Source organism: Peromyscus leucopus, chromosome 5, assembly GCF_004664715.2.
Source record: "Peromyscus leucopus breed LL Stock chromosome 5, UCI_PerLeu_2.1, whole genome shotgun sequence".
Lineage (NCBI taxonomy): Eukaryota > Metazoa > Chordata > Mammalia > Rodentia > Cricetidae > Peromyscus > Peromyscus leucopus.
This window is the reverse complement of record NC_051067.1, coordinates 58,778,486-58,805,177: the sequence shown is the minus strand read 5'-3', so window position 1 is coordinate 58,805,177 and position 26,692 is coordinate 58,778,486. Positions and strand designations below refer to the sequence as shown.

General features: G+C 41.2%; 1 protein-coding gene across 1 annotated transcript in view; it reads right to left on the bottom strand.

Annotated features, from left to right (window-relative positions):
- Positions 1-26,246, bottom strand: part of Taf3 (TATA-box binding protein associated factor 3) — a 158,157-nt gene extending 131,911 nt beyond the window's left edge. The window contains exons 1-2 of the mRNA XM_028891550.2: positions 25,865-26,246; positions 21,868-22,110 (exon numbers count right to left, since the gene is read on the bottom strand). Coding sequence (XP_028747383.1) covers positions 21,868-22,110; positions 25,865-26,030 — 409 coding nt within the window. The 5' untranslated portion in view covers positions 26,031-26,246. The remainder of the gene's footprint in view (positions 1-21,867; positions 22,111-25,864) is intronic.
- Between the last annotated feature and the right edge of the window lie 446 nt (positions 26,247-26,692).

Here is a 26,692-nt window from a genome sequence, read left to right as displayed (position 1 = left end):
TAAAATCCTCAGGGCAACCTTGTGCATTCACTGTGCCATCTAAAGCATCAGCACAGAGCCAGAAATAGTAAGACCAAATCACTGTATTCCTGATCCTGCATTATCAGTTACTTTTAGAAAAATTTTGAAGGTAATAAACTCATTTTTTAAAAATAATACTTTACTGCATCATAGACCAAATAAAATAAGTTTTAAAGAAAACGTCAGAGTGAATTTCAGTCTATGTAGTGGCCGTTAGTGATCACGTTTAGTATTCGATGGATTGGAAAGCATAAAACAGGAAGAATGCTAGGGCCTGGAGAGAGAGAGATGCTCAGAGGTTTGCACTTGCTACTCTTGCAGAGGACCTGGGTTTGGTTCCCAGAACTGACATGGTGGCTCATAACCATCCTAACTCCAGTTCCAGGGGATGTGATGACCTCTTCTGACCTCTGAGGCTATCAGGCACACCTGTGGAGTACATATATGCAGGCAAAACATTCACACACATAAAATAAAAAATAAGATTAAAAAAATTTTTTTTTAAAAAGCTAGGAATGCTACGTCACTAAGCATGATGATGACAGAGAAACCCTGCCTCAGGGACAGAAAAAGAAGAGGAGGAGGAGGAAGAGGACAACAAGCAAAGACAAGGATGAAGGAAATGAGATCAGTTCAAGTAAACAAGCACAGCTCAGTCTGATTTTCCGAGCCAAGGGTGTCGGAACAGACCAAATCATGATCCTTCTAGCCTCACCTGAAATGAGCTGTCAAAAAAGCCTAAGTCAGAGAAGTCTGGACTTTAGTGCTGCTCTCATGGAGTCCAGAATCCACACAGCAAGGTTTGAATGGCACATGCCCATGAACAGAGGGTAGGTTACAATTCCCGGTAAGGCATCCCAGAAAACCCCCCAGTTGGAGAACAGCTTGTGAAGAGCACCCTGAAGAGGATGAAGAAGCAAGCAGACAAGCCTGGAGTCCTCTGAACCAACACTCAGGCCATCCAAATTAAACAAGAGAGACGATCTGATTTTCAGAATGGCTGTCCACCCCGCTTGTCGCTTACACTCATTGACTGCAAGATGAAGAAACAAAACCTCACGCTGTTATATCAGCCCGGTTCTGTCCAAGGATCTCCCATGCAAAGAGCAGTCAGGCACCTCCCCTGTACCTGTTCAGGTTTTTATAGCTTTATTTTTTACCTAAAATGAGGACCTCTGAGGGCTGCATAGATGTTCTTGAAGCAATACACACAGAGAGCACCAAATGCTGCTCAGAAAAAGTTAGTTCGTGGCTAGACTTGATACTAACAAGCCCATTCAGTGTAGTAGCAAGTGCCCCACCTACTTGAAATGGGATATCAAGCCTTTGAAATTAAATACTGTCTGAAGACACTTAAGACCAAAGTTTTATTAAAACAAACTAGATAGTTTTTTTTTTTTTTTTTGGCTTATGCCATACTTTTGTGACATATTTTCTGTTTGGCCTGGCAATGAACTAAAATTCACTACGAACAGAGACCATATCTCCACTGCCTGAATGCTGGGATAACAGCCATGCCACCATGATCAGCTTCTGTGATGTGCCAGGTACTGAATACAGAACTCAGTGTATGCCAAGCAAGTATCCTACCAACTAAACTGCACCCAATCTGAGACACTGCATTTCTTTCAGCAGATGGGTTATAAGTAAGGCCTTAGTCATCTGGGGTCCCACCACATTGCACACACAAAAAGAAGGAGAAAAAAAGCTAGAATTGTTTCTTTATGATACCAATAACAATAGCTTGCTTTAACTAGACTAGAAACCAAAGGAATCGACTACTGAGGGTCCTCAGTTTTCTACCTCACTGTAGCATGAAGAAGAACTGGACTCAGGTAAATAAGGCCAAAAATACTGTCTCACAAGATTCCATAACCCAATTAATCAAACGTATAAAAAGTAGTATCTCTGATGACAAAAAAAAAAAAACAAAAAAAACCAACCCAAAACACAACACACAAATCTCTCAAATGAACCAGTGGATCTCATGATGAAAAATAATGTTCAAGTAAATAGATATTAAAAGAATAGGGCCAGGGGTTGGGGATTTAGCTCAGTGGTAGAGCGCTTGCCTAGCAAGCGCAAGGCCCTGGGTTCGGTCCTCAGCTCTGAAAAAAAAAAAAAAGAGAATAGGGCCAACAAGATGGCTTAGTGGGTAAAGGTGCTTGTCACAAAGCTTGATGACATGCATTGAAATCCCTGGAACCCACATGGTGGAAGGAGAGAAGAGACTCCCGGGGGACCTTCACACTTCCCCTTCTCCCCTATACATATAAAACTTAAAAACAATAAATAATAATTAATAGCCACTGGATTTCATATATTAAACTCACAAATACCCTAAAATAAGTTCTCATTTATGACACATCCAGCATGAATTAGTTAGTAACTGAGGAATCAACATTACGTTTGGGGTGGGGGTGGGGGGTTGAGACAGGGTTTATGTTAGGCTTTTCACAGCCTAGAATTTTCTGACTGAGCAGTCAGGATCAGAGCTGGCAAAAAAAATGGAGTGTGTCCAACAATAAGCAAGCCCTGTGATGATAACTGTAGACTACTTGACAGAAGTGATTGCACAATCCAGAATATTCCAAAACAGCAAATGCTAGACGGAAAAAGAAAAGTACAACAACCAAGTCCAAATGACACAAAACTGCTCTAAACCACCCGTGATGCCACCCATTTCTTTGACAGCCTGTAAATAAATGGACTGAAGATGAGGACTTCATTATGCTACTCTCAAAATTCTTTAGGAAAAGCCCTCAACACCCAGGCCAACTACTATCGTAAAAGAGTAATTCCTTTACTATGGTATATAAGGTTGTAAAATGATTTCATATTCCAATCTGGAATAAAGCAAAGTTCAAGTTAATATGCCACCGAAGACATTCGATGCTATTTGTAATTTGTGGCCCCATAACCTTCAAATTCTCACCTTCCCTACTCAAGTAATTCAACTGACATAAGGTTTCTGAGAAATCCCTAAGGTCATTAGAAAAAAAACAAAAAAGGAATGTTGAAAAGGACCAGGGTGTGATACAGCTGGAAATCAGTTCCCTAGGAATGCAGAGAACGAGCGGCAGACTCCTAATGTCTCCAACACTCTCCTATCGTTTTCTCTCTGACCTTAACAAAACATCACTTAATATTCTCAGGTAAATATATAGCAAAGAGAAAGCTAAGAGCTCTGCTTACATATATACCCGTGTGAAAGAAAAAAGTCACGATTTCCCTCAAATCAAAATACAATTGCCCTTTCATGAAATAACTCACAAATAGGATGATGAATTCAGGCAACATAAAATCAAAATGCCTTTTAAAACTCTAGAGCAGGTCTGAGGAGAGTCGTCCACCAGGTAATACACTATCCAGTGTCCACTCTAATGTTCCAAAGACTGGCCGGCACCAAGCCTTCCACTCTGGGAATAGCCATTGCGATCCCACAGGCATCCTGCCAAGTCCTGCTCCGGTTCCAGAGAACCCAGCTCCTGGCCACACCACCTGGGGAGCAAGCAGATCTAAGACAGCTCCAGCTAGCTGATGGGTAAAGCGCAGCCCTGGGCCAGTGAAGAGAAGGCTTCAGAAGTGAGCCAAGAGTGTGGTGAAGATCCTGAATTTTAGTTTGGCTAATTTCTAGTTTTGCCTTTCTCTCCCTTCACAGACATTCATTCTAGGCAACAACAAGATGCTTCAAATTCTATCACCTTAAAAACAGAGGGTTTACCTGGACTAATTGTTACCCCAACAAAGAGAAGACTGGATTCCAATTAAAAAGTAATTACAAAAGGAACTTCAGAACACTGGGGAGTGTATTGTCTTTAGGTCTTTTTGGGGGAAGGGATGACAATATTGTTAACATAATATTTTAAATATACAGCACTATCTACCTTTCTGCTAGTGATAGAAAAGTTCAAGATGGTCCCTCAGTGTTATGATCTTAACTTTATGACTAGATACTCCTCTAAACCTACACATGCAAGCATACATGACAAGGAAAAAGTAATGCTGTCTAGAGGAGGCGGGGGGGGGGCGCCGTGGGCGGGGGCGGGCGTTCATTACATCTGTAGGAAGTATCTTCAAAGTATATTACATTAGTATGAAGACATCCTTGCGAAGCTCAGTACCACATACAACGACTAGATGCCTACTAGAGATATTATTAAACACTAGGAGATGAGCACATGGCTTTTGGAAGGACTTGTCACTTCACAAAGGACTCAGTCAGGCACACACCATTCAGTGGAGAGCATTTTTGTTCTCACTTGAAATCTCTTTTTAAAAAACTGAGTAACAGCAACTTTTCTCAGGTGTTTGTCTACTGTAAAATGTGAGATCCCCAGGGGTGTTCTGAGACAGGTCAATCATGTAAGCTTATGGCTCAGTTACATCACCAACAAAGCTGCTGCTGCTGCCAGGCTTGCAGTCCCCTCATCAATGTGCATTGGAATCCCCTGACAATGGAAGTCCTCGTTCTCGTCTACAATCCATGGCATTCCACTGGAGACTTGAAATTGGCCATGGGGGTTATCCTACAAACCACCGAAAGATTAACTCTTACACTGACGCTGAAAACCATAAGAAACTTATAGAAGAAATACTGAGAATGTAGACTAATGTAGAGCTGTGTGTCCACAGCTGCTTTACTGAGGAAACGTTCTTCTAGCATTTAGAGACTATATCTGATAAAGTCACTCACTCACGTCATAACAAATGAGTGAAGTTCAACTTTTCCTCCTCTCTAACATACAAGATGTCAAGCAGGATCAGGTCAGAATGATCCAATCTGTCAGTATGATCAGTGGTGTGTTACAGACCTGAGAGCTCAGTAAAAATGAACGGAATTAACCAATATGCACATCTTCCCATGTCCAGCACAACAGTGGCCACACAGGGCTCACTGTCTGGGCCAAATGTTTCCTTCTGACTATCTACTACGGCAGCTTAGGGGCCAGAGTTTCCAGAAATCAACAGCAAATTTTAAATACAACTTAGGTGGTCTGGAGCGATGTCTCATTGGTTAAGAGCAGTTGCTGCTCTTGCAGAAGAACTGGGTTTGGTTTCCAGCAACCACATGGTAGCTCATAACCATTCCTACCTCTAATTCCAGGGAACCTGACATCCTCTTCTAACCTCTGTAGGCACCAGGCATGCATATCCCACATATACACACATGTAGGCAAAACACTCTTACACATAAAATAAAATTTAAAAAAAACTATGAATATTTGCAATGCTCACTGCTGATAGGAACTTCTTTGGCCTCCTAGCTATCCCTGCTGAGTTTTACATACACATTCCTTATAAAACCAATGGTTCTTTCTCGTACTCAATTTCCAATTCCCCATTCAGAGGGCAAAGTCATTTCGGCAATGGGATCAGTTATCGGATTCACTTCCTAGGTGACAGTTCAAGTAAACGGAGTGGTGTGCTGGTCAATATTTACCAAGGGCTTTGGGACATGATACCGTGCACACATGCTATGTTTAAATTTTAGTGACATAAGGGATTCAAGGAACATAATTTTAAATTTTAGTACTATTTGTCATAGACCCCATATATGCAATTTATTATTACAGAATATTTTTGCTGATATTTGCCAAAATAATATATCAGTAGCCAACTATGTTTTCAACTGATGAATGAATGTATTTCTGGCACCGATGTGGGTTTAGCCCAGAGAAGCAAGCTTTTACTTAGAGGTCTAGATGGCAAACAGCATAGGCTTGCAGGATGTTCAGTATCTGTCCCACCTACTCCTGACTGTCAAGGCAGCATCAAGGCTGCCACAGATAACATGGAAACAAACAGACACCTGTGCTCCAATAAAGTTCAATCTATAGAACCAGGCACAAGCTGCTGACCTCTGGTTGAATCTGAAGCAAAATTAAGGATGGTGTATGTCAGAATTCCACTTGAGGTTAATAATGGGAATAGTTTCTTTGTTGCAGAATGCTGAAAGGATATTCCTCATGGCTTTCCACTGAAGAACTACAGAAAGGACTCATTGTGGAGCCCAATATGCATTTTCAATATCTTCACCATCACTTTCTCAAATCAAGACAACCAGCAAAACAACAGTCAAGCCATGACACGGAGCACTTGCTGACTTCTGTGATGCAGATCCTTCCACCGTGGCCAGTTTCAACCTGGCGGTAAGACGAGCAGTTGAGAGCAGACGGTTATGTAGCATTCTGTAGCACACATTACAGCAAGCTTAAGTAGAAAAGAACTAAGATGCAATAGCTTGAGTATCTTGCTTTTAGTGTAACTTATTTAAGTTTACATGACTTTTAACGAGGACTGTGTTTCACAACCAACCTACACACTTCCTGAAACATTGACAGTATTTGTCAGTGAATCAGTGAGTCTTTGTAAGTGAGTGGGAACCAGCTTCTGCAGACCACTAGCCCCATATGCCAGAGTCAGGACAATCTAAACATCAGTGGACAGTAACAACTGCACTGTATTGATACCCATCAAATTTCTTGTATTTTTCTCTTCTTTTCTTTCTTTCTTTCTTTTTTTCTTTTTTTCTTTTTTTTTTTGGAGACAGGGCATCTCTATTGTAGCCCCAGGTGTACTGAAACTCACTTGGTAGACCCGGTTAGCCTTGAACTCAAGAGAGATGCCTCCCTCTGTCTCCTGAGGGCTGCAATTAAAGGCATGTGTCATCATGACCAGCTCCCATTAAATGTCTTTAAATCCATGGATCAGAATGATTAAAAAATAGGCACAACTAGTTGGTGATTACCTGCAAGAAGCTAAGGAATCATCTTATTATAGTATAATGATTGAACAGAAAAGCCACTTACTCATTCTTTTGTAAACAAACTACCACCAGGTCCCAGAGTTCACCAAAGGAAGTTCTCTTTATGGAAGCACTTGAGCTAATAGAGGCTTGGGCTGCCATCATTTGCAACCTGTACTGACTTAATGACAGGATGGATGTCTGCTGAAATCACACCTAACTATAAAACAGCCTTCACTGCATCACTGAACCTAACAATTGAAGAAGGCTTTAGAACCACCATCAATTTATGGGATACAGAAGACCACGTGAAACACATCTATTAGGATGCTGCAAGTAAACTGCAGATTGTGAAAACCCATGTAGGGCAAAAATCCAGATCCTGCAGCAAATATGTAGATATAAATGGGAAAGAGAAGACAGAGAGGAGATAAGAAGGAGAAAGAAACGATCTCATCACAATGTAGAGATACTAAGAGTTCGATGGAAACAGAGAGTAAAAGTACACCCATATTCACAGCACCTCCTAGAAAGAACTGTTACCTGATGACATTTGTGAGGTGTTAATTTCAAGAGTATGGCGATATTAGTGTAATACTGCTAATGCAGCTCTTATCTTTTAGAATTGCATGCTGAAATATTTACAATGAAAGCTTGGCATGCTGGCATACCACCTACAATCCCAGCACTTAGGAGATGTATGAGGAGGGTTCAATCCCTCCCTTTCAGCCAGTCCAGCCTAAGAACCAGTCCTACCCACCATTACCAGGGCCCTTCCCATAGCAACACAGGCAAGGTAATCTTCTATGAACATGCCCAAAGGCCCGCTGCTCCGGTGACTCCAGATACTGTGAAGTTGACAATTAACACTTGTTATCACAAACGTGGCAACAGTTACTTTTAAGTGGCTATTACAAAGAATAAATGACTTTGTGTGAGCCAAGCTTGGTGGCACAGGTCAGTAATCCTAGCTATTTAGGAGACTATGCAGGAGGGTTATAAATTTAAGACCTGCCTGAGCTATAGAGTGAGGTCAAGGCCAGCCTTGGTAAGTTAGTAAGAGCCCATCTCAGAACAAAATATAAATAAGCTAATGGCTTAGTGGGTAAAGAGCTTGCCCTTCAAGTGTGAGGTCCTGAGTTAGAATTCCAGAAGCCAAGTAAAAGCTGGCTACGGTGGGGTTGTGGGGGGGAGCATCATCTCAGTGCTCCTGTAGCAAGATGAGACACAAACAGGAGGATGTCTGGAGGGGTGTCTGTCATTCCCAGAAGTGAAAGAGATCCTGTCCCAAACAGGCAGAAGGTAAGGACTGACACCTGAGGCTCTGCTCAGACATACACGTGTCTTGGCACCTGTATGTGCCTATATTCATGTACACACACACACACACACACACACACACACACACACACACACACACACACACACGAGGGTTAAGGATATAGCTCAGTGGTAGAGCATGGCCCTGCAGGCACACAGCCTCAGGTGCAATCTCTCATTATAAGGAGTGATGGAATTCTATTTTAACTTTTGTAGTGGGTTCAATCCCAGTACTGTGTGTGAGGAGGGTTCAATCCCAGTACTGTGTGTGTGTAGTGGTTCAATCCCAGTACTGTGTATGAGGAGGGTGAGTTTGACTGAATTTAAATGGGAAAAAGCAAATACAGATAAAATAAGTAAATAAAGGGTTAGTGTGCAGACACCTTCAGATACATTCCTGGTACTTCATTAAGGAGCACACAGACACTTTTTTACAGCTAATATTTCTTCAAATCCAGAATCCATTCTCTTGTGCCTCAAAGTCTAATCTAATTCACCATGTTTTATTTCTTGTTACTACTAAGACACATAAAGACAAACTTGAAAAAGAAAAGCTTCAAAAGAACTCTGCCATAAAAAAACATTTGTTGAAAACTACAAGCCAGTTCACTAACAGGTTGCACTCTTGTGGGCTTGCCGACCCTCTGAGATTTACAAGGAGAATTACTGTATGCACCACATAGACATGGGAAGGCACAGAACTGAATGGCATTCATTTTCCCACAGCATTTTCTATAACACCACAGAGACAGTCAAGGTATCCCTTCCTTCTCAACAAAGCCAGCTTTAATAAAAATGCATGCACCAACAACTTCATTTGAAGCTGAACTTGAAGAAATCCTTTAAATGCGAAACCAAGTCCATCCCTGTTTCATATTTAATTTGCAATAGGATATCTGGCAGTTGTCAAGGGGCCTGGCAAGGCTTGTTAGCTGATGACTGGATGCCTGCTGAGATGGGCTCCACACACAGGTAGTACTCAATTGTAGACAAAATCTTCTGACCTACCTCTCATGCTCCTTTAAAGTTAATCTGAACACACTGTGCATGAAAGGAAATGAGAAAAGAGCCTCTCTCCTTTACCACGGCGCTGGGACTTCCTGAGTTTTCATTCCACTGATGACTGCTCCAGAGTTCCCAGTTTTTCTAACTATTCCCAATTGCGTCTGTCAGCCACAGTTAGGGCTGTGCACTGAAGAGAGGTGTTAAAATGCAATCATGCCATTAGATCTGACAGGCATGGTTTGCTTTCCCACTTTAACCCTCTTTACGTTGGGAAACTCAGTGCTCGCCATTCATCGAACGGATCTGATGTGATCTTCACATGTTTTAATTCATTTTGTATATAATTTACAGAAGCATGTCTAAAGGACAATGAAAACAATTTTATTAGAGATTTTACTACAAGGCTGAAGAGAGATGGCTCAGTGGTTAAGAGCACAAGCTACTCTTGCAGAGGACCACAGTTCAGCTCTCAGCACCTTTATAAAGCAGCTCACAATGGCCTGTAACTTCAGCTCCAGGGCATCTAATGCTCATTTCAGGTCTCAAAGTGTACCTGCGCACGCATGTGTACATATTCACACACACAATCTTTTTTAAAAAACCAACAAAATGTTTTACTATAAAATATATTAACCATTACTATGTAAATATTATATGTAAATATTGTTGTATAAAATATTTTTCATACTGTTACATATCTTTTCAAAGTGAGAAAATTTAGGTTCTTGACCCAAGATTCTTCTTTGATAATAAAATCTTTCTTTTTTCTTTTTCTTTTTTTTTTTTTGGTTTTTCGAGACAGGGTTTCTTTGTGTAACAGTCCTGGCTGTCCTGGAACTTGATTTGTAGATCAGACTGGCCTCAAACTCAGAGATACACCTGCTTCTGCCTCCCAAGTGCTGGGATTAAAGGTGTGCACCACCACTGCCTGGCCTAATAAAACCCTTCTTGTTGAAATATATATATAATGTTTCAAATATAATGATGAAATAACAGAGATTATACTTGTGTGTTCCTACAAATAAAAATAAAAAATTCAAATTCTTGAATTTCAAAAATTCCTGTAGGATGCTATCATCTGCAGACTTAAAGTCTGAAATGCCACTTACATCATTGTTACCATTAAACCTGAAACACCACCTCTGTCTGCATTTATTTTGACTTCTTTTTTTTTTTTTAATTTCTTCTATTCAAAAAAAAAATGTTTTTATTTTAGCTGGGAGTGGTGGTGCATGCCTTTAATCCCAGCACTCAGGAGGCAGAGCCAGGTGGACCTCTGTATATTCAAGGCCAGCCTGGTCTACAAAGTGAGTTCCAGGACAGCCAGAGCTGTTACACAGAGAAACCCTGTCTTGAAAAATCTAAATAAAAACATTTATTTTACCATCTAATTACGTGTATGTGTGTCTGTGTAGAGGTATGTACACATGAGTGCAGGTGTCCTAGGGGACAGAAGAAGGCTTCCGGTACCCTGAAAGTGTAGTTATAGAAGACTGTGAGATGGGAACAGAATTCCAGTTCTCTGGAAGAACACTTACTCTTGATTCTCTCCATGTCCTTGTGGTGTTTGTTTTTTTTTTTTAATAACTGTGAAACAAATCAGCTTTCTCCTTTTTATTATACATGGAAAATAAAATAGTTAAACATCACAGCTGTATAGAACAATAAAAAAACAGACAAATAATAATTTCCTAGTCTGTTTTGGCTTTTTGTTTTGTTTCTGAAATAGGGTTTCTCTCTGTGGCACTGGCTGGCCTGAAACTTGCTATGTACACCACATTGACTAAGATTCCAGGCAACACCGTCAAGCCCATTCTCCATTCTTTTTAAACACATTCTTGATATAGGATAGTCTCAGAGCCAAAGTCAGAAAAATAGAGGAAACAATTTATTTCACTTTTGGTTCACCTTTCTTTAAGCAACTTAATTTTTCATTTTATTGACATTTTATATTTTAAGGTATACTTAAAATAGCTGATATATAATAATTTCTATGAAAATAATAGAAAATATTTGAAGATTTATGAAAATATGATCTCCTAAACTTAATTCTGCCTTCAACTTACAAAATAATCCAAAGGCCATAAGAAGTAAATCTTTCTTTGCTCTTTTATGATTTCTAAGGAATAATACAAACCATGAAATTCTAATCCTTACAAACATCAAAACTGCTCAAAATGAAAGAAAAGAAAAACTGGAGTCCATGGACTCTACCAGTGTATCAAAGATTAAAATCACTTTTGCCCAAGTTGTGCTTAATGATAATATCAAACAAACCACGAATAGTTGGGTAAGGGATGCTTCTCTATAATCCCGCATTTGAGAGGTAGAAGCAGGAGTTCAAAGTCATCCTCAGTGAGTTCAGGGCCAGCCTGGAGAGATGAGACACTGTCTCATGAGAAAAAAGGAAAAAAAAAACAAAACATAAAAGCAGAAAATGCAAATAAAACAACTACCAATTTAGAAGGCTCGGCTGAGGTGGGAGGATGAAATGAATGACTGTCCTGGGTCACTGGACCTGTGACTGAATGAATGACTGTCCTGGGTCACTGGACCTCTGATTGTTTAACACAGGGACGGCCTATCATGTGGCCATTTGCAATGGTGGTTGAAGAAACTATCCAGCAACACGGAACAATATTCTTTACCTTTATCTCAGAGACCTCTCAACCTTCACTTTAAATCTGAGTGGCTAATTCTTTAGGTATATATGCACAAATATTTACTAAGTAAGCATTCCAGATAAAATTACCCAACAAACTTGCTTAACTAAATATCTCAAACACAAATCTTCCACCAACACAGCTGATCATGACTAATGGTCCACTCAAACCGGATCAGTCCACTTTACATATTTACCATTAACCTAGGCCTCCCAACTGTTCAGCAAACAGAAAATAGTCAATGGCTAGCACAGAGTAGCTGTGAATTAATCACATGGGAAATGCAGCATGTAAAATCTTATATGGTAAGCTACACTAAAATGGGCACCACACCCACACACACCCACACACACACACACGTATGCATGCATACTTACAGAAGTACATAGGGATGCTGATGACAATCAAATCTCCTGAGTAACCATAATTCTAGCCCACGGCAGGGATGTTAAGGTTTTTGGTAGTTAGTACATTTTAAGTTAAAGCTTGAAAGACAAATGACCCTGTCTCAAAAATGTTTAATCTAAGCTACCAGGGGGGAAAAAAGAGGCTTTGAAATTCATTTAGTGAGACTGCTGGAATGTGGCCCAATCACACATTCACGGTGGCTCTGTACACTGATGCAATGCTCTTGGAAACCAGAGTGTAAGATGTGTCAAAAATCATAAACATGTTCACACCCTTGGCCTCCAAACTCCTGAGAATTTGTCATAAGGAAATACTACAAAAGAAAAATGTACACAGGGAGCAATGCTGTGAGGCTGTGACATCTTAAAATAAGGCCAATGCCCAACAACAAGAGACTAGCTAAGTAAATTAGGGTATGCTGCTTAAAACGTACAAAGAATAAAGAAAAATAGGGGCACAAGTAAACACCACAACACACAACTGGAGTCTAAGAAGGGAAGAGACATGACTCCATCACCCAAATACTCTTTCATAAAGTAGGAGAGAGGGGGCCACATAAAGAAGGAAATCTGCTGCTTTAGAATGGGAGAATGAGTTCATTTCTAATATGTCCTTTGCTCAAACTGGATGATAATGCTTAAAATTAAAACATATAAGAAAAAGAAGCTGACAATGGATAATAATTTTAAGCTTTGGAAAGGAAACTTGAGTTCTGAAAGGACAACATGGGACTTTGCTAACAGGAACCTGTTCTAAATGCAGATGTTTCCTCAAGGAGGACACATGTTCAACAGATTTACATGTGATCATCCCAGAAAAACTCCACACAGCTAAATGGGAAAATGGAAATGAGAAGGTCTAAAACAAGTCATGAATAAACAGCTGAAGCTGCTTTTACTCACAATTTTAAAACCCTCTGGCACTTGATTGGATATTTATTGATACGAACAAGAAAGGGAAGGTGCCACCTATGGAACTGCAGTCACCTCCACATTCCAAAAGGACCGATTTTCTTACTTACACAACAGTGCATTACATCTCCAATGAGATAACGCAGCAATATCAGTGTATATCGATATATTCTGACTATAAAACATTTTATTAAAAACTGCTAGTTGAGCCTGGCAGTGGTGATTCATGCCTTTAATCCCAGCACTCAGGAGGCAGAGGCAGGTGGATCTCTGTGAGTTTGAGACCAACTTCATCTACAGAAAGAGTTCTAGGACAGCCAGGGCTATACAGAGAAACCCAGTCTCAAAAACAAAAAAAAAAAAAACCAATTGTTAGCTGAAGCCAAGTCTGAAGAAATGAGGGAAAGTATACACCTCACACACGGGGTATTGTACTGTAGAATGCACCAATTGCCAAAAGTTAATTAGCAGCACATATAACTTGTCCTAGAGTGAGGGAGAGAGAGTGAGAACAAGACAGGGAGACAGAGAGACAGAGACAGAGTACTGCAGGGGTAAGAGGAGAGGCACAGAGAGGAAGCATTACATGGTTTTCTTTCCCCTCTTTGGTAAAATAAGATGCAAATAACTAACTAAATATTTTTAAATAAAAATATCTTAAATATATCCAGCGGTTTCAAAAAAAGCAACTAAAAACTCTAAAAGAAATGATTACTAAAAATAAGCCTATTATTACAAACCAGTGGAAAACAAATATAGAGAGTGATAGGGCTGGGGATTTAGCTCAGTGGTAGAGCGCTTGCCTAGCAAGCACAAGGCCCTGGGTTCCATCCTTAGCTCCAAGGGGGGGAAAAAAAAAGAAAGTGATAATACACTCTCATGTAGCTTCATTTTTCTTACAGGACTACCTTTCCAAGACCAAGTTACACTCTGGTCTGTGGAAGTGGAAGTGCAAAGAAGTTTCTGTGGGAGAGCAGAAGCAGCAGATCCCTCAGGCAGAACGCAGAAGACTCCGCCAAGCAACGGCAAAGTAAGCCCTACTGTGTGCTTCACTTCATACGCTGTTGTCATTCCCAGGCTTGAAAGGTTCAGGGGAAACATAATTACAGATAGACTAGCTGCACCGTGGTTTTGAAGCTATGTGTTAGGTCAATCATTATACCCACTATAGATTTTCAGGAAAAATAATGGTAAATGTGAACCTATTTTCAGAAAAACACATCCAAGACCTACAGTAAGATAACCTATGTCATTCAATTATAATCCCAAGGAAGTAATTATCCCCCAGTATACCAGATGAAATTTATGAGGTCTATCATATTTGAGAGAAAAAACAACGGCTCTGTCCTGTCCTGTTGCAGTGAATGCCCAGCTATCAATCAGTACAGGGAAAACCACGTGATAACAGTAGACACTGTAGCATCAGGTGCAAATGCAGTTAGACAGATAACCTGACACTTGAATCCAAAAACCTCAAGACTAACGCTTAATCGTCTGTAACAGAACTGATTTTAGATTTCCAGCAATTTCTGCTTAAGAACTGAAAGAGTCAGACACAGTGGCATATGCCAGTGTCCTAGTACTCAGACAATAGAGGCAGGAAGACTGCAAATTCAGGCTAGCCTCAGTTACCTAGCTAGACCCTTCCTCAGAGAAAGAAAACAAATAAACAACTGAAAGGATATGAGGCCACTACCCTACAATGAAAGCAGGGCCATCTTTAAATACTTCCACTAAATTCAGAGATGGGGGAGAGAACCTCTGTCCCCAGCCTGGGTCACAGTGGATGTCCGGCACATGGAAGACACGTCAGTAGACCAGCTCTCCGGCCATCTGCTGTACAGGAAGCGCATCTGCTGCTCAGAACAAACACCCTTGTCTGCCCTGGGCCCAAGGTCCTTGGCATATTACATAATCTTAAACCCTGACTCATATTTTTTCAAAAAGCATAAAAGGTGTTGGAATATTCCCTTACTGTAAACTTTAACTCAACATCTGGACAATTTCTTTAAGGTCGGTATATTTACATATTTGATCACTCACAGTCTCCCAACTGTGAAACGTTGGCTCCCTGTGTAGTAAATTCTCTAGAAAAACTCTATAACCAGATCTATCCATGAAGCATGTCCCAACTGTGCTCTTTCCTATGATCATTCTCCTGATGGCTGCAAGGAAGTCTATTAGGTCTGCCGGGGAACACATCCCTCGAGTCCTCCCGCTCAACAGTACCAGGATTTGCCAACTGAACCATCTTACCCCACATACTTAAACAAAAAAAGAACATTCATATTCTTCATCCTTATTATACACTAAAGTTAAAAACCACCATTACTTATAGTCTGGGTACATACTTTGCTTTCCCTCAAAATGTGTCAAAATTATAATTTAAAGTAATATATAGACACTAATCTTTCGAGAGTACTAGGAAAACTAACTTGAAGGAAAAGGAAAGATCCAGATAAAAGCATGGGGGAATGGGGATGGAAAAGTCACAGTATTTGGGGGCATTACACAGAAGCAACAGAAGAGGGCGCACTGTGGAGCTGGAGAAACCTTGAACCTCCTAGAAGGTCACCAATGCTACTGCCAGCCTTGACTAAGGCAATGGTTCAGCTTAGGATTTTGAGATGTTATGATGATGGCAAAGGAGGCATTGTACTTCGAGGTTTGGATGTTCTATACTTTCTTCAGTTGCTGAGCAAAGCCAAGAAGCCCCACCCCCAGGTCATTGAGTAAACAGGATTCTCTCCAGGGGCTCTGTGGGTTTGCTTATACATGCATTTTAATTTATGATATGTTCAGGTTACAATATGTTCATTGGGAAGTAACTCCATAGTAATTCAAAGGAGCTTCTGTAACCACACTTGCAATTTTTTGAAGCAAAAAGCGATTAAATACCAAAAATAACACCCCAACAATCAAAAGTTGAGAGAAACACAAACAAAAGACACTCAAAACCTGGGCAACAAGGTGGGAAAAGACAAGAAAGCAGCTACATGACCTGGCAGTGTATACACAAAATAGCTTTCTCAAAACTTGGATAAGATAGTGTGTGCAAACAAAACAATACAAAATACTTTTACCTGCTTTAGTAATCATAAATGACAGTATCAATACGATGTGTACCCTGAGATAAGAAAATGAGCAATTATAGAATATTCTAATGCCATGATCTTTATTATCCCTGAGAACTGGAATATTAGTTTAGATAAAACACATATTGATATAGAATAAAAAAGGAAAATTTCTATAGTCCTGATCTTGAACTGGAGATATCTGCATGACCACAATGGGTATTTCTAAGAAGCCACATAGATATTAACATATACATTTAAATATGCTCAACATCGCTAATCTTTAGGAAAATATAAACTGCATCACATTATCTCACATTGGTTGAGAAAGGCTATTATCATACAGATAATGCATAAGTGTTGGCAATGATTCGAGAGAAGGCAACTCTTGTATACTTTTAGTGGGAGACTCACTTACACCTGGAGTTCAAGACCAGCCTAGGCAATGAAGAGAGACTTTATCTCAAATAAGTAAGAACAGGGAGCTGTAGCACTGGCTGCTCTTCAAATTGGCAGCACCCTATACATAGCAGCTTATCATTGTTTGTATTTCTAGCTCTAGAGAATCTGATGGCATCTATAGGGACCGGGCACACGTGGTACACAGACATACAGGCAGTAAAACACATAAATACATAAATAAATACATAAATAAATAAATAAACAAACAAACAAACAAATAAATGTAGTGGTTTCTCTTTTAATTGTTACAGTTTCTTTTATTCTTTCTCCCCTCCCTTCCCCCTTGGGTTTTTGAAACAGGGTTTCTCTGCGTAGCCCTGACTGTCCTGGAACTCGATTAGTAGACCAGGCTGGTCTTGAACTCAAAAATCTGCCTAGCACTACCTCCCAAGTGCCGAGACTAAAGGCATGCACCACCACACCCAGCTAAGTTTATGGTTTCTAATGCCAAAAAAAATTTTAAGTGAGATCATTTCACTTCAAATAATCAAGAAAAGAAACCCCAATATTTCTCTTTTCTCATGTATTTTCACTACTTACTATAAAGCTGATATTTTAACTACATTTATTTGGCAGCATTTAAATATGATAGCCTTAACTTTATAGGACTTGTATTACATCCAATAAAAATAAAGGAAAACAAACCCATGATTTTCTGGTCCAAACGTCTTCTTGCCTCTTCCTTATTTGTTGCTGTCTCTGTTGTTTTCTGAAGTGCTGGGGACTGACTCTGCGGCTCTGCAGACTCAAAGCAAATGTTCTAACCAGTAGGCTACACCCTTGGCCTCCTATGTCCAGTTCTTTTTTCTTTTTTCCCCTTTGGTTTATGAGATAGGATTTCTCTGTGTAGCCCTGTCTGTCCTGGAATTCACTCTGTAGACCAGGCCAGCCTCTAACTCATAGAGATCCACTTGCCTCTGCCTCCTGAACGCTGGGATTAAAGGCACCACTGCCTGGCATAAATCCAATTCTTAAAGAGAACCCTTCCTTCTCAAATTATTAAGCAACTTGGCCGGGCGTTGGTGGCGCACGCCTTTAATCCCAGCACTTGGGAGGCAGAGGCAGGCGGATCTCTGTGAGTTCGAGGCCAGCCTGGGCTACCAAGTGAGTCCCAGGAAAGGCGCAAAGCTACACAGAGAAACCCTGTCTCGAAAAACCAAAAAAAAAAAAAAAAAATATTAAGCAACTTAACTATTACGTAGGTGGTCTAGAAGGCAGTAAATAAGAAAACTGCAAAATAGTTCAATTTAGAATGTTTTAAAAGGTACAATGAATGTGGGCTGAAGTTTTTACACTAGAAAGGATACCTGCAATCCCAGCAACAGAGAAGCCTGTTCATCAGTTTAAAGCCAGCCTGGGTTACATAGTGAAGTCCATGTTCGTTTGGGTTATAGTATGAGAACCCTACCTACCTACCTCAAAGGAAACAGGCAAAACCAAATCCCCCAAACAAACAAACAAAGCAACTATGGAGAGGGAGGGACTAGTCTAGCTCAGTCACATGCCATATTCATGACAATACACGTAAATCTTGGTTGCTAACTTGGCCTCTACCTTATTCACTAATATAAAACTAGTGATCACATCATTTTAAAAACCACTGATGAGTCAGGTGGTGGTGGCACATGCCTTTAATCCCAGTACTTCGGAGGCAGAGGCAGGTGGATCTCTGTGAGTTCGAGGCCAGCCTGGTCTACAAAGCAAGTTCCAGGATAACTAGCACTGCTACACACAGAAACCCTGCCTCAAAAATAAATAAATAAATAAATAAATAAATAAATAAATAAATAAAGTCAAAAAACCTAACAAAATATAATTTTTTTTTAAAAAATTGATGTATTGATTACTAATATATTAGTATTTTTTTAAGTTTCTTGCTCTAATTTCTTGTTTCTTCCTAGCATTTGAGTTTCATTCATGTTTTCAGAACACAATTACATATTTTGTGTACTACTAAGTACACTGGGAGATAAAAACTTCACAGACATACAAGGATTAATTTTCACAGGATGAGAGGACATGCAGGTCATGGATTCTTAGTACAATCTTCATGAAGATATCTTGGATCTTTAAGTAACCACATTTATCAACACCAACAAGAAAGGAATTCCAGGACCACCTCACACAGTCTTACTAAAGGAGACAATAGAATTCTAGTCAATCCAATTACTACCTTGCCACTGCCCCACCCCCAAATCCTTCATTAATATTGGTATTTAGAAGCACTAGTAACATTTTAAAAGTAAATAATGTCTGTTTAAAGCAGATATATCAAAAGTGGGTTTCTAAGCTAAAAATCCACTATCATTAAACAATCAAGGGTTTAAAGAGAACTGCATCTAAGTGGGATTTCCTCAACTGTAAATAAAGGTCATAAACACAATGAATCAAAGGTGGAAATGCGCAGAGTGCTCAGCAGTTACCAAGGAAAGTGGCGATGGCTGAGGTATGCCCAGGGGTCCACAGTCTGATAGGACAGCAGTAGGCCTGGAGAGAAGAGAAAGCTGGACTTCTGACCGGCCTGACAGGACAAATGATGCTCAGCTCCATTCAGGACCACCGACTGGATGGAGCGCTTTCTTTGGCACACCACTCACTCTCTGCCCTGTGTCACTAACTCGGTATTCCTCCACAAGATCTTCTTCTTCTTCATCTTTGTTTTTGTTTTTGTTGTTGTTTTCCTCCACAAGAACTTAAAGAGAAAGTGCTGGGCTACAGAGCAGTCTGTCTCTTACTGGGCTCTGACCAGAGAATGACGAGAACTTTTAAAAAGTTACCTTGAAGGGGAGACAGACAGCTCAGTGGGGACGTATACTTACTAGGCAGGAATGAGTACCTAAACTTGGATACCCAGCACCCTGTAAAAAGCTGGGTGTGCCGTGTACACCCACAACCCTAGTACTGTGGGTTGCAGAACAAAAGAGGATCACTGGGCAGCCAGGCCAGCCGTAGAGCAGTCAACTCCAGGTTCAGTGCAAGGAGGGAATAGACAGACAATGAAGAGCGGGTCAGCTGACATCTTCCTCTGGTTTCCACAGGCATGCACACACCCACACCCAATTCTAACCAGATTTACATCCGTCACCACCTCCCAAGAAAAGGAAAGGAAGAAAGCTTACCATAAGTACCTTCCCTGTCTACCCTGGCTACTGCCAACATGAGCAGGCCTTCCTTTCCAGGATGATGCGCTGCAGCACCAGTGCTTTGCAGTAGAATACACTCCACACTAGAACCAGAGTCTGACGGCACCCATCCAGCCACCAGGGAGCTCTACAACTCCACTGTTTGTCCAGTTTTCAGACAGGCATCACGGCCACATGGATTGCAAAACGCCCTACTCCAAGTTTAAGCCTAGTCCATGAAAAGCACATAATACTTCAAAAGCTGGGGAATAGGAGATTATACAAAATGAACTGTAAGAAACTGCAGCTTTTGGCCATTCCTGGTTAGAAGGTAAATGATTTCAGTCGCTTTGGAAAATAGTGGTGTGATTCTTCAAAAATTAGATATACATTGGAATAGAAGAGATGGCTTAGCAGGTAAGGGAGCTTGATGCTAAGCCTGATGACCTGGCTTTGATGCCCAGGACCCACATAATTGAAGGAAAGAACTAATAATGATCTCTACACACGTGCTGTGGCCACATACACACACACACACACACACACACACACACACACACAGAATATAATAAAACTTTACAAGTGGATGGGTTGCTCAGCGGAGAAGCATGTGCAAATCTCTGAGCTCAATGCCCAGCACTCAAACAAACAAAATTCTGTATTATATATTTCACTCCAATACAGCATATCCACTTCTGGGTATACACCCAAGAAAATTGAAGGCGCGGACATAGACAAGGATTTACACTCAATGCTCATATGGTCATAACAGCCTTACTCACAGGAAGTGATAGGTAAAAACAACCAATTCCTATTAAGAGGTGGTGAAATAGATGTGGAATATGCAAATGTCATATCACCCAGCCTTAAAAACCAGACAATGTACCAGGCATGGTGGCTCTTGCTTTTAATCCCAGCATTCCAGAAGGCAGAGGTAGAAGGATCTCTGAGTTCGAGTCCAGCCTGGTCTACACGAGGTCCAGGAGAGCCAGAACTACGTCTCAATAAAGAAAAACAGAACAAAGTGGACAATGCTGACACACAAACCCTGGAGACAAGGATTAAGACATTAAGCTGTGTGAAATAGGCCGCTCACAAGGTATAAATACTGTATGAGTCCACGCCCAGGCCGTCTGAACCACTTTTTAGGGTACAGTTCTGTGGTACTGAGTATATTCACATTCCCACACAACCATCACCACCATCAGTCTCTACAATGTATTGTCTTCCCAAACACAGACTCCATTCTCATTAAACATAAATCTCCATTCCTCACTCCCCTCGGCCTTAGCAAATGCCATTCATGTTCTGTTTCTGTGAACCTGTTTACCCTGGAAACCAACTAGCCTTCCTTCCAGCCAGCCAGCTGCTTGCCTGCCTTTTCTTTGAGACAGGGTCTTATGTACCCCAGGCTGGCCTTAACTCACCATGTAGCCTTGGATGACCTTGAATTTCTGATCCTCCTTCTTCTACGTCCTGGATACTGGCATTACAGGTATGTGCCATCATGTCTGACTTTATACAGTGCTTGGGGTTGAACTCAAGGCTTCCTATATTGCAAGAAAGCACTCTACCAGCTAGCTGAGCTACATCTCCACCCTTTTTATAATCAAACATTTTAAATGGTCCAGAGAAAAGAATTTTACTCATCCTAAAAAAAAAAAAAAAAAAAAAAAAAAAAAAAAAAAAAAAACCCTCATATCAGCAAGTGCTCATATTGCACTCATTATCCCCACGTACACAGTGGTGCATTCAGCTCTTCAGTAATCAAATCATGGGAGGAGAGGAGATACCTAAGGTTCCCTTTTTGTTTCGAAGGTCTAACTCAATATCTCATTCTTGTATAAAACATGTACCAAGAAGATTCCATGTGGTCACATTCTGTTCTCTCCTATCTACAAGTTACAAAAGAGAGAAATGCCTCATCACAAAAAAAACCTTGATCACACCAAGACTCTGCCTGACAACACCAGCTGCAAGCGTGTCCGTTAAAGGGTTAGAATAATTTATAAATCCCTTGAAAACACTGAGACTGAACTTCTAGAATGTTCGTGTTAGTAGAGTATGGAATGCTAAAAAGACAAAAAGTCCATCAAAGCGGTCACTAATACAAGAGGATTAAATGACACAAACCTTCTTGAGAAGATACAATGGGCGGCAGGTAATCGGGAATGTATTCTTTTCTTTCCTCTGCATCTTTACTTCCGGGTTGAGGAAACTGAAGGACATTGTTCTTGCTAACAGGAAATGAAGGAATTTGATGTGGGAAAGTGACAGGTTCAATATTATGAATATAGTCTTCTAGTTCATGCAGATTAACCCCCATAAGTTGGAAGGCTTCACCAACATCATCCAAAATGGGGTCTGTTCGGCCATCTGAAACAAAGTCAAAAGCAAATCATATCACTGGAAAGAAAGTCCATGGTTATTTTCAAAATATTAAAAAATATGTACATATATTGTTTGAAATAAAATTTTTTTGAGGCCAGCCTGGTATATATAATGAATTCCAGGACAGCCAAAGGGTATGTAGAGAAGCCCTATCTCAAAAAACAAACAAACAATATCAGTGATGCACAAAAAAGAAAAATCATACTCATTCTTCTTCTTACGAAATAATAAGCACACGTTTCACCTCTTCTCATCAAAACCTTTATTACTGTCAGTGTAAAAACAGAACCATCATAAATTCTACATGCCTCGTAGTCTCAGTCTAACACATTCTGATACTCCCTTTGACCCCCTTTTTCTTGCCAAAGAGTTCAGATATTTTTTCCCCAACTGTATTTTTTTCTATAACTACATCAGTAAAGAATGGTCTCCTGCCTGCCAGGTGTGGTGGTGCACACCTTTAATCCCAGCACTGGAGACAGAGGCAGGCAGATCTCTGAGTTCGAAACCAGCATGGTCAACAGATAGAGTTCCATTAAGAGCCAGAGCTACATAGAGAAACCCTGTCTCAAAAAACAAAACAGAAGAATGGTCTCCTTTAGCCTCAGAAGACACATTACACCAACCTCAGTGGATGCCGGAACCTTGGACAATAACAAACCCACATAAACTACAGTTTTTGCCTATGTATAGCTTAACTATGCTAAATTTTAATATATACATTAGGCACAGTGAGACATTACAACCAATGACAAGATAGAAAAATCACAATATACTTTTAAAAAGTGATTTAAGATTTATGAAATGTTCTTTTTTTAAAAAAAAATAATATTCTAACCATGACTAGGATAGCTAAAAAGTTGTTATATGGTTCAATGAGTGATTTATTGAGATAAGATCTGGATATAGTATTCACTGACACAGAACTCATTATATAAAACAGCTTAGCCCCAAACTCACAGTGACCCTCCTGTCTCAGCCTTCTGTGTGCTGGGAGTACAGGAGTGAACCACGATGTCTGGTTCAGGGGAGCTTTGGAAGGTAAAAGGGCAGACAAGGCAGAGCTGTGGCTTCGAGTTCTACCTACTCGACACGTCACTGACAGAACAATTTTCTGAAAATACTCTTTCCTAGGAGACAAACTGATTATATTCATATTCTGCATAAATGCTAATGTTCTAACTGATTGGAGCACCCTGATTGTATTTGTATTATCATAAGGTAGGGATAAAATAGTACAGACACTCAGGAAACAGTTGTCTAGTAAATGTGTGGATAGTCTACAACCCTACAATCTAAAACTGTCTGTTTAAATAAGCATTTCTAACAAGTCACCAAACCCAAATGGGGAACAATGAACCTGACAATCATAATCTCATAAAAAGGGGGGACGGAGGTTGGGGGAGGGAAGAAAACTGACTGTAGAAAAAAAAAATGGGTAATTAAGAAAAAGGTTCATACTGGATATGATGGCCCACATCTTTAATCCCAGCACTCATGAGGCAGAAACAGATGGATCTCTGTGAGTTTGAGGCCAGCCTGGTCTACATAGAGCTGTAGGAAGCTAGGGTATGTAGAGAGACCTTGCCTCAAAAATAAAATACAATAGAAAAAGAAAGAAAGCACAATGGTCCCTTGGCCACTTTGGAATGCTTAAATCCATGAACTCCTTGGCATGAAAGGCAAACATGTATTCAAGGGATATTCTGAAAATTCAAAAGGTACACAACATCTTCCTTTAGTTCAGGAACTAGGTAACAAAATATAATGTCTTAAACATAATAGTAACAACATACTCAAGGACAACGGAGGAGGGGCTTGAAGGCAAAGAAGCAAAGGCTAGAAAATCATTCTGCCATGGCATATCTTCAAGGTGCAATTGAATGAATACCACTTTGGGATTCCCTAGTTAGAAAAGCAAGCACTCCAAAAGAGTGCATTTTAGGAACTTATTCAGTAAGTAGCCACTATTTGTAGACTATCCACTCATTTACTAGACAACTGTTTCCTGAGTTTCTATACTATTTTAGCCACACCCTAGGGTAATATAAATACAATCAGCATGCTCCAATCAGTTAGCATATTATGTACTTATGCAGAATATGAATATAATCCATTTGGCTCCTGGGACAGGGTACATATATGCATACACAATTACAGAGCAAGATGATAAATAGCACAAGAGAAATATGCACAGGATTATGACAGCCGATAACACAAATTCCCCAGAGCAAGTGATAAGTAAATCTCAAAATGTAAGTGGTTCTGCTGGTAGGCCAGAAGGACATTCAGTAAAACAGTGTGTGAATGGGAGTGGATAGCTTCAAATGTGTTGGAAAATGCAAGTACCACAGCATGGTTGCAGATTAGTATGTTAGGACAGCAGAAGATAAGAAAAAATGCTAGCTCACAAAGGGAACTGTGTGCTGCTAAGATTTTTAGATGGTAGCAAATGGAACACAATCTAAATACTTTAAGAAAGATGATTGGCAGGATGAGATTTATATCATGGACAGGATCTGATTTGTGTTGGGGTTTGATTATTTGGGTAGGAATGGCATTTGGAGTCTTAAAGTACAATGAATCTATCTATAAGTCTTAATTTTAAAGGTAGGAACCACTTTAGCAGAACAAAGTACTCTATAAAACACATTTAGTTCTACAACTTACTACTTTAAAAGTCTTATGGCTGGCCAAGCGGTGATGGCACATGCCTTTAATCCCAGTAATTGGGAGGCAAAGACAGGCGGATCTCTGAAGGTTCGAAGCCAGCCTGGTCTACAGAGCTAGTTCCAGACATGGCTACATAGAGAAGCCCTGTCTCAACACTCCCCCTCCCCGCAAAAAAAGTCATATCATGGAATTTAAATGAATGGTATACCCAATATAACACACACACACACACACACACACACACACACACACACACACACAGCTTCACATATCAATAAAATGATCTGTAGCTTTTATTAAAACACTCCAAATTATTAAATACTCCCGGCTAGAGATATTATTGGGCATTCACTTAAAAGCCCTGATTACCCGGGAAACATTGCAAATTACCTATGATCCCTTCCATCACACTTCGATCAACACTGACATAAAGACATAAAGGAGGGACTCCGTGCGTAACTGAGATGCTTGTCAAAGTTATTCAGCGAAATCGACAAAGCTGGCTTGAAAAGTACCAAGTGGAGATGCTGTCTGTGAAACGAACAGATGCCGAAAAAAGAGGCAACGACCCTGACTGAGCAGAGCTGTCAACGAGTCTAGTTAGGAGCTCAAGAATGGCCAGCCTTGTAAGAAACGGCCGGTAGACGGAGCGCCTGTGACAACTAGTTGTAGTAGTTTGCGGGCAAGGGAGGCAAAAGAGCAAGGTGAGCGAGGTGGAGAGCATTCTGGGGTGGCTCTGGCCGCAGCAGACCCGAGACAATGAGAGAGAGCGAAGCACCATTCCAGGACCAGGAGAGGTGAGAGGGTGTGGAGCTGCAAGCCGGGACCCTGCTTCCCCGCTGGTGGCGGGAAGTTAGCGGATGAGGAAGAGGCACCTAAGGGATGACTGGAGTTCGCAGGGGACGGTGGAAGCCCAGGACCATCCGAGTCTGAGAGGATCGCCCATCTCGAAGCCGGATTCGGAACGCCACCCCTGGAGGGGACGCCCAAAGGGGGCCGGGGGGCTGAGGTGTCACTCGTGACCGGCTTGGGGGCAGCCCTCCCGCAACCCAGCCCCAGTACTCACAGAGTTCAGAGTACCGATGGCAGCCTCGGCCCAGCTGCTGCAGATAGCGCTGCAGGACGTCGGTGAGGAGGTGGCAGGCACTGAGCTGCACCGAGTCCCAGCCCAGCGCCTGGCAGATCTGCGCCACCGAGACCCTCAACAACGACCTGGAGTAACTCTCGCACATCCCGCTGCGTGGACGCCACCGCAGCCCTTTGCTGCCACTGCTTTCCAGCCCCGCCGTCTCGCCTCAGCAGAGCCCCCGATTCATTCTCTGGGGGCCCCGCGGCGGGGAAATCGTCCCCCCTCCGGCCCCCGGCGACCACCTCAAAGCCTCAGCAGCACGGAGCGCGCCAGCCTGAGAGCCGCCATTTTGGACTCGCTCCGCCTCCCGCTGGACGGCCGCCGGGGCGAGGCAGCACAAGCCGAACGCCGAGAGGGAGGAGGCGCAGGCTCCGCCCCGCGGGAGCGGAGCGATAGTCTCGAGATCGACTCTGGGGCCTGGAAACCGGCCGGAAGCCGAGCGACTGGGCGCAGGTGGAGTATGCGCCTCCCTGACAACAGGTGTCAGGGTCTTTCTCTCCCGACTGGCCGAAAAGTAAGAGGTGAACGTCGATGTGTTCAGGGGCTAAACCAGGGAGGCAATGTGTGACATTGGGATGTCAAAGAATTAATAATTAATAATGTTGATAGAGATTTAAATGTGAAACGAGGGCATTGGGACTTGAAGCTACTCCCCCCCAAAGCAGATTCGATTCAATCTTCCTTTGCCAAAATAAAATAAAAAATAAAATAAAATGTAAGATAATATCCAAAATGAAATAGAATAAAAGGCAACGGTTGCTTGCC